The sequence below is a fragment of the Argiope bruennichi genome, chromosome 10, assembly GCF_947563725.1.
Source record: "Argiope bruennichi chromosome 10, qqArgBrue1.1, whole genome shotgun sequence".
In the NCBI taxonomy this organism is placed as follows: Eukaryota; Metazoa; Arthropoda; class Arachnida; order Araneae; family Araneidae; genus Argiope; species Argiope bruennichi.
This window is the reverse complement of record NC_079160.1, coordinates 114,878,517-114,888,063: the sequence shown is the minus strand read 5'-3', so window position 1 is coordinate 114,888,063 and position 9,547 is coordinate 114,878,517. Positions and strand designations below refer to the sequence as shown.

The following is a 9,547-nucleotide window of genomic DNA, read 5'->3' as shown; positions in this document are numbered from 1 at the left end:
TTAACGATTTATAAAAAAATGGCTAGTTTTAGAATAAATATCCCTGGCTTTTCCCGATCTCGCGGAATTCCCTGGCGATTCTCGGTCGGCTGCTGGTCACCCTGTCCTAAGGCCGAGTTAATACAGTCATTTATTGACTAATAAATCACAAACAGACATTAGTTAATCGAGCAAGTTCTTCATACTAATATCAGATAAATCTTTTTACACCAGAATTCCTAGATAAAGATGTTTCAGCCTTTCACAATACGAATGAATATCAACAACAGAAAACAAGAAATAAAAACTTAATTTAAAAATTTTCGTTTAATAATTTAACGTATATACAATTCAAGGTAAGGCATTTCATTCTGTCTGCTTCTCGGTTTCTTTCTTGGAAGATGGTCCAAATTTTTGCAGAGTTTTAACTACTAAAATGGTATAATCCAGAAAGGATGTAATAGAAGACTTTAGTCTTTTTAAGTCCTTAGAAGAGAATTTGCTGAAAAATAAAAAGTTTTGAGAGAAAAATTAATTATTAAGTCCTTATTAAGATTAAAAATAAATAAAGATAAGTTAGTTAGTAATTTTAATTTATCACAAATTCCTTTTCAAGAAAAGAAATTATTTCATTTAAATACTGATTCAAGTGTAAGAAAAATTTTAATTTTCAAAAAAAATTTCATTAAATCATAAAGATATACAGATTTGATCATTAAATAAAATAAAAGTAAAAATTATTACGTTAATATCTGCAATGAACAAATTTTTCATGTGCTTCAATAATTCTAATACATTTGTAGCATTTGCAATGGAAATATTAGGATTTTAGCAAAATACTTCTGCTTATTATTCTTAAATTTATACACATTCTGCTTCTGTTATTTCATGAATCTGAGAACATAATTTAAATTTCGCACAAAGATCAAAATTCAAGATTTAAAGCAATATAAAGTTAATTTTTCATGTTGGTGACTAGGCATCAGAGGTAATTGTGATTCATAATTCTGGATTATTACTTTTTTTTTTTCTTTTACTTTTCTAATCTGGAATTTTTGGATATGTCAAGTGAACATTATTTTCTTCAATTTAGTTTAAAAGTAAACACATAATCCATACATTATTTATGGATGATGTATGACAGAGAGAATGTTAAATATCTTCGAGTGTTGATAAATGCTCTACAGATTATGAGATACTGATTCTCAAAAAACAAATGAAAAAAGTTTTTATGACTTCAATTTTTTCTTAAAATCCTACAAAGAAATTTTTAGCTATGATAAATAGTTTAAAGAATAGCTGAACTGAGACATATTCTTTACATACCTTGAGACATGATTTTTCTAATAGCAAAATTATTTATAATATTTACTTTCTATTTCACACCATACTTGAAAGGAAAGACTGTTGCCTATATCAAAATACCTTGTTGATCACACTGAACTTTCAACAATTATCAAACATATAACCAGAATTATTTGAAAATATATCACTTTTATTCATGGAAATTTTTGTACAGTGGGTGTCAAGAATTTTTGAACTCAACAGTTTTTAACCTTTGGACATTCCTAATCTCAGCAATAAAGTGAACGATGCAAACATAATTACTTAACACAGCCAAAAGAATCAGATTAAACTTCATAGTAATATTTTATCGTTAATTGTAATTTCAATTACTATTAATAAGGAGGAAAAATTAAGTTAAAGATAGGGGAAAATAATCTTTAATTTGCTTAATATTGCTTTAGATTTTTGAAAAAGAACGAAAAAAAAAATGACAATAATCACTGAGTATATACTAGTAGCAAAATGATAATAATGTACAAATTAAATATAAATTAAGAAATAGCATGTTGAATGTACAATCCATCAAAGGAATTAATATTTTAAACATGCCATTGTCATTAAAATAGATTTGAAAAAAATATTATTTACCAAAATGGTGATAATGTTTTGAATATTTTTATCTTGTTACTTTGAAAGTAGGTAAAAAAGTAAAAGGTAGAAATATACAATATAGAAAGAACAATAATGATTAAAAGTTTACACAGGGTAGACATGATAAATTCAGATATATTTTTGCAATTATATTAATTACTTAAAATTAAATAAATTATAATTTTTACATACATATTATATTCAGGATTCTAATAATCCTAGGAAACACCTTGAATTTTATTTTGCTTATTAGGAATACTAGAAAAATAGTTGATTTGTTCATTGAATCCTTGAAAATTAGGTGAAATGATTGTCCTTTATAAAAGAGAAGTGAAATTTTTTTGATTTGATTTTTTCATCAACAGAAAAAGAAAGTGGATATGATATATGTAACTCGCCAATCTTTTTTTTATCTGTATAGTTTAGAAGAGAAAAGGAAAGAGGAATAGGATTATTACTATCACTGCCATGAAATGGTCAACAGGGCCAACTGCTCAAGATAATAATATTATACCATTCATTGTGTTTCCACAATACTTAGATGTGGAAATAAAATTGTCCTTGTAACAAGATTTCAAACTTGTTCCAAAAAAGGTTACCAGACATAAATAAATTCTTCAGCAGATTGCCAGAAATTTCTCCAGGGGGTCAACAAAATACTTTTACTTAATTTCATTTGATATTGTACCATACATTTATAACAATTCATTTAGACATAAAAACTTAATGTGAATTATTTATTCAAATACTTGCCAGCAAAAAGGACGAATTATCTAAAATTTTCATAGAGTGAGAAATTACTCAAGATTTTTACAAAATACAGTTGTTGATGAGTGAAGAAATGAAACATGTAATGATTTGGTTATGTTGAGAATGTAGAAAAAAGCAAGTTCCTGATATCAGTCTCTAAATCATATAAATATATTGTTAAGATCTTACCTAACGAGTCAAACTAAAATTTTTCTTGTAATTGAACAAAATTATATAAATATTTTTAATATTTTATTACAGAAACTATCCATTTAAAACATTTTTAATGCACGATATGGCAAAAATATTCATTGGTAATTTAAAAACTTTCCGCGTCATGGAAAAAGATGTTCCTGAAGGCCTAAAAACTGTAATAACAATTCCAAGTTTAATTTAACATACATCAATATTAGTAAAATCAATCAAATCATTGGGGACAGAATAGGAAAAGGCTTATTATTCAGGAAAAAGAAAAAAAAATCAGGGAAATTCCTAAGTTGTTGGGAACACCTTTGTAGGGTTTTGAAAGAATCTCTTCTCAGCTATGCAACTACTATGAGCACAAATTGTTAAGATTCAAGAAAAACAGCCAAACAAGCCAATACCTGTTATAACAAGATGAAAGATATTCTTGCTGTTCTAGTCAATTGCAAGTGAATATAAAAATATATTGTAATTCTATTTTAATAGACTTCAATAATATTTTGAATGGTGCTTGTAATTTAATAGAGTTTGAAAAATATGTATCCAAGAAAGTATCCAAGAATCGAATTAATAAGTTTTTATCAAAAATTTAGGACAAAAGTTTTATCAGAAATTGGAAGAGGTAATTAAAACTATGATAATAATATTCCATATCCAACTAAATGAAAGGGAGTTTTCAAGAAATAAAAATATTCAAGTGGCAAATCTTGAAGGTTCATTTTTAGATAAAGTGAAAAAAAAACTGTGGGAATACAGAATTTTCAAATCAAAAAAGAAATTAAATTATATGCAAATAAAAAATGTTTAATCTAAATATTTTTAAAAACATGGATAATTAAAGATTACATTTAAAATGATGAAAAGAATAAGAAGAGAAAATATAATACAATGCTGATAAATTAAATCATTTAAAATTAAAAAGGGCAAAAAAATGAAGAAATGATTACTAAGCTTAGAAGTATGCAAACAAACAAATATTACAAAGGCACAAAAAAATAGAGATTTTCAATACATAGAAATTCAAACAGATTTAGGAATTGAGGCTTTCGCAACGCAACATAAAATGTAAATTTGAAATATTTTAATGATCCATTGATTATAGTTCATTATACAAATGGAAATAAAAATTTGTTGATTAATATCTGTCTCTTGTATTTCCCTCTTCATTCTGCCATATACCAGTCAAGGGTAATGTAGAAATTTTTGTGGGGTTAACATATTTTAAATGAATTTTGTTTTACATAAAGTGTGAATGTCTTAAAATGCACTGTGTGGAATTACTATCTAGTAGTAGCCATGAGGTCACTGAAAGCAGAAGCACTTGCACTGTGATCTTGAAACTCTTATAGAAATGGAAGATTTTTGGCTAATTAACTGTAAGAAAGCATAACTAGCATCATAGTGCTCTTCATTTAAGCATCTAGAAGAAATACACATGAAAGAAATGGCACATTTGGAAGCAGATAGAGAAAATCTTATATCTTTAAAAGAGCAATTCTTGTATATATATTTATTTGCTGTATTTTGGAAACGGCTTTAACGATTTGAATGAAATTTTATATTTAGATAAGATTTTGCTTTTTAAGTTTATCTATAGAGGTGTCTTTCCTAAAAAAACGCGATTTTACACACACACAAACAAACAAACAAAAAAACATTTTTTTTTATAACAAACTATTAGAGTCCAAGAAATGGTATCACCAGTCCCAGCAGAACATAAACCAACAGAGGTAAACAACCAAGCTTCTGCAAAAAATCTTATAACTTTAATCACAAGAAAAAAATTTTGGGTCGCCGTCCCCGATCGACTAAAACTTTGGGTTCAGATCGACATGGTTTAGGAAAGAAGTGAGGCAGGTCTTGGAAGGAAGGCTTGATCGGCTTTAGTAGTATTGAGGAGCTGTAGGGGCGGATATAATTTTAATCGAGCAATTCTTGTACGTATATATATATATTGATTGTATATATCAGGAGCATAAAGAATCACCATACAACATGGGGTTCCAGACGATGTTTAGTACGTGCAAATCGCAAAAATATAGTCGGAGAACTGCTGGAAACTGTAAAAATTAATAAAAAAATAACAAACAGTGTTTCAACTATGAATTTTTAAAAAAATGAAAGCACATTCTTAAAAGATTCTTTTTCATGCTGGTAACATGCGGATTTGATGATCTAGGGGGTCGTAAATTAATGAAAACGAAAGGAGAAAATGTGAAGAAAATGAAATGTAAGGAATTTTATATTCTATAATTTGACATAAGCGTGTAGTGTGAGAACTGAGGAATTTTAAAGTTATTCAAGAAAAATTAAAATTGGAACGAGAAAAAATCGCTGCAACATCAGTACCGATGTTCGCAGAGGACGTTTTCAAATTCGAAAGGCAAATTCTGAGCAAGAATAATAGGCATTAAGTAGATGAAAAATTACTAGAAAACATAGGGTCGTAGGTACTGTTTATTCAAAGAAAATAGCAAAAACAGACGCCGAAAAGACAATGAGCCTGACGAAGAGAATCGCCCTATGAATGCACGGATTAAGAACAAGTTAATCGAGAAGCCTTCTCGTATGTAAATTTTTCATGCATTCGAAAAAAATAAAAGTAGCAAGCAAGTATTCATTAATGAGCATTGAAGAATTGATGATCGTTAAACTACATTCGCAAACATCGTTAGATTTCACGAATGTAACTGTAACGTGTTGGTCTCCATTACGCATTAACCAAATGTTCTGGCGTACAATTGTCGGTGCCCCCTGCAGTAAATCCGTAGGACGTGCTGCAAGAAAACAAGGTACTTTGTACCGAAGAAGACACAGTCCAAATAGAGGACTATGCCCAGATATTAATATCAAAAGTGTTGTAAGTTCGACGAAATAGTGATGTGGGTATTTCCGAATAACCAAATATTCGCATTATGCGTGTTAAAGAAACCTTCTCTCGTAAAGCAGACTTCATCTGAGAATAAAACTGTAGCAGAAAAGTGTGCATCTTCCTGTGTGATATCAAGCATCCAGCGTACGAACTCCAACCGATTTGCGATTTTCATTGAACAATACATGCGACCCTATGTTTACTGGTAATTTTTCATCAACTTAATACCTTTTATTCTTGCTCAGAATTTATCTTTCGGATTCGAAACGCTCTCTGCGAACATCAGTATTCATGTTGCTGCGATATTTTCTGGTTCCCATTTTAGTTTTTTCTTGAATATCTTTAAAACTCCCCAGTTCTCACACTACACGTTTATATCGAATTATAGAATATAAAATTCCTTACATTTTCAAACTTTTATTTTCTTCAACTTTTAATATTTTTGCAAATATGGGTTCTAAAATACTTTTTTCTTTTCAGTAATTTACGACTCCCTAGATCATGAAATCCGCATGTTACTAGCATGAAAAAAACTTTTAAGAATGTGTTTTCATTTTTAAAAAATCATAGTTGAAACACCATTTATTTTTTAATTAATTTTTTTTAAAAAGTTCTCCGACTCTCTACATTTTTGCGATTTTCACTTACTAAACGTCGTTAGGGACCCCATGTTGTATATTGATTCTTTATCCTACTGATGTCTACTATCACCCCTCTGAATTTGTCGGTCGAATTCGGCAACACCCTGTATATACATAATGGCTCTAACGATTTGGGTCAAATCTTATATTGATATAAGGTTTTGCTTTTTAAGTTTATGAATATAGATGTCTTTTCTGGGGAAAAAAAAAAAAAACATTTTACACACACACACACACACAAAAAAAAAAAAAAAAAAATATTACTAACTATAGGAGCCTTTTTCTATCTGCTCTCATGTTGACAATGTCATATAGCGACATCTAGGACCCCATTTTATCACGGTAAAACTGAGTGAGTTCAAAAATATAAGTAATGATAAATAAACTGTAAAATGAATATAACATATTGTTTTGAACAATATGTCAAACTAAGTGCATTCATGATTTTTTTTATTTAAATGATCAGTTCATATATAGATAAGATTGAAAAATATTCATTGTAATCAATAAGTGATTCATATCTAAAAAGATTCCCCCTGCCCCCCCTCAAACCCCCATGATTTTTACAAAAAAAGAAAGAAAAAATACTGAGATAAGCTTGGTACTAAACTTTATTTAAAATTATTCTTTGCATTTTTATGTCTAAAGTAAGTTATTTCATAATCAGTGAATTTTCCCGAAACATCCTTGAATTATTTTTTTTCCAACTACATAGCATATAATGACCATTCTGACTAACACATCAAATTAATAAATTTTTAATTTTAAATCTACAATTAAGTGAAAGTATTAAATAATTTAAAAATGCATCATTATCTGAAATGCCCTTATATGAAATAGAATTTGTCAAGTAAATTCATATGTCAAAAGTTAAATGTCTATGCATTAATAGTTTTATTATTATTTTGAAAAGAATATGATTTAGTAAATAAAGCCAATAACACTCATTAGAAATAAATGAACACATTTATGAAATAATTTATAAAAATAAAAACATTTCACAAGCATTGTATTTTACATTTGCTCCTTTCATTTTCTACATGTTCTGTTAATCTATCTTCAGCATGAATAAATAAAAGAATCTTTAATTTGGCTGTAGCATATTTCTGGTTTTACCAACAAAATCAGGATCTTCTCCTTTTCAATAACAAAATCTGAATTAACTAGAATAATTTTTCATAATGATATGGAATTTTATATGATTTTTAATATTTTTATGAGAATCCAGTATTACATTTTCTTTTTCTAATTATATAAAATTCTGTAGAATTTGCTTTCTAATTTGTCATATGCAAAATACAGAGAAAAAGGATTGCAATTGTAGAAGTGAAGGAATTTGATGAATCTATAAATCTCAAATATTCCCAAGTCTGAAAAACACATTTGTAAATTATACCTGTCTGTGAATATGACTGTAGAAATACTTTCAATTACAAAGATGAAATTTGGTAAGTTATCTTGGTACTTTTCTGTTAGCTGGATGCAAGCAAAAAATTGCCAAATAATGCAGAAATCTGCCAAATTTCTTATGCCAAATTCACGTTTGGTTCACAATCGGTGACTTTTGCACCTAGCTAATGGAAAAGCACCGTTATCTTCATACAAAATTTGTATGTTGCAATCCAATTATGGATAAAATCCATCAATAGGAAGTCTGTTTGAGAACATATGAATATTTTAACTAAAAAGCATAAAAAGCTAAATAGATAGAATGTGGTACACAATTTTACTATCAGAATTGCAAATCTGCATAAAATTTTGAACTCAATGATTTGATCATAGATGTATGTGTGCAAAATAATTCAAAAACACTATGGCTTTGATAGATGAAATTTGTTGCATGATTTATTATATAAAATTGAATTTTAGTTTCAAATGATCAAAAATTAAGGGTTCAAAATGCATACTGAGGTCTCTGCATTACAATACAAAACATAAAGTTTGCTTCGCATTGATATGGACTACAGTCAAAGTAGGATGAATACTTTCATTTACAGACTTTTCCATTACTTCAAAGCTTTGCTGTATTTCAAGTTTGGGTCTTCATATGTTCAAGATATGCAGAATCTTATTGTTATAGAAAATTGTATAATTCCAAAGTGTAATGTTAAAGGTGAGAAATAGATAAATATGGTATTCTAAGTGTATATTTTTATTAATATTGTGTGAGCTTTGTTATAATTTGACATGATTTGGCAGTGGTTTGAATAAATCTATACCATGTTATTTAGTTTTAGAGACCCTACAAGAAGAACTAAATAGACAATGGTATACTGTTCAGAAATAACAAAAATTTGAATGGAGAAAACTCTTGTTGAAAGAACCCAAATTTAGAAACAATACAGTATCTAACGGTGCTTTGAATATTTGAAACTACTAATAACATTAAATTTAAAAAGAATGAATTTAATGAATTTGGACTGATAAGTAAAATACTTACACAAGCAGAGTCTCACTCTTCACTGACAATTCCTTCACCACATTGCCTCGCGGCGGTTCTTTATCTATACGTAAACTATTATACGCTATTTTAGCATCGCTTTCTGAGTAAAATGGTATCGCCAACTGGCTAATGAAAACTGGGTAAAGTCTAATATTATGAATATTTTTAAAACAGAAAATGAGTTTATAATTGTGAAAAGAAATATTATTGTATTATTCATACATATGCGAAAACAAATCAAGATTGATAATTCATATAAACTGGTAATATATATAATTTTCATGCATTAGAGGAATTTATAAAAGGATACACAGTCGTGATTTCTTCTCTCAGTATTGAAATTTTAACTAATCCTAAAGCTAGTTCATGTTTCTCTTCTTCTGACATTGATATCATTCTTTAGCCAAGTATTGAGGAAATTTTATGTTAAACTTCCGAATTTCTGGCAGACAGGAAGAAAATTATTAATTTTTGTAACTATTAAATCTTGCAGAAATCTCAAATGCACGATTCGAAACCACCAACCAAATAAACAAATGCGGCAACTTCACATCAGTCCAGTTGTTTAGAAATGACAGAAAATAAAAATATTTCTATTTTTAAAAAAATCTAATTATTTTATATATGATATTCAATCATATATTTTTTTGCACATATTATACAGAGAAATAAAATTTTTCTGCACTTAAAAATAGTAACTCGGTCATTATTTTACATTTG

At 28.1% G+C, this 9,547-nt stretch overlaps 1 protein-coding gene across 1 annotated transcript; it reads right to left on the bottom strand.

Annotated features, from left to right (window-relative positions):
* Nucleotides 1-291: 291 nt before the first annotated feature.
* LOC129989400 (EKC/KEOPS complex subunit LAGE3-like) lies at nucleotides 292-9,363 on the bottom strand. The gene is made up of 3 exons (XM_056097916.1): nucleotides 9,138-9,363; nucleotides 8,825-8,953; nucleotides 292-481 (listed from the first exon to the last, which is right to left on the bottom strand). The coding sequence occupies exons 1-3, from the start codon at nucleotides 9,221-9,223 to the stop codon at nucleotides 346-348; spliced, it is 351 nt and encodes a 116-aa protein (XP_055953891.1). The 5' UTR covers nucleotides 9,224-9,363; the 3' UTR covers nucleotides 292-345.
* Between the last annotated feature and the right edge of the window lie 184 nt (nucleotides 9,364-9,547).

What these genes read in the sequence shown, in the direction of transcription:
- LOC129989400 (XM_056097916.1), bottom strand. Translation starts at nt 9,223, where the DNA reads ATGATATCAATGTCAGAAGAAGAGAAACATGAACTAGCTTTAGGATTA. An exon ending in AGAGAAGAAATCACGACTGT is followed by an intron (nt 8,954 to 9,137) that starts GTATCCTTTTAT and finishes AGTTTTCATTAG; the next exon opens with CCAGTTGGCGATACCATTTT. An exon ending in AAGAGTGAGACTCTGCTTGT is followed by an intron (nt 482 to 8,824) that starts GTAAGTATTTTA and finishes TTTATTTTTCAG; the next exon opens with CAAATTCTCTTCTAAGGACT.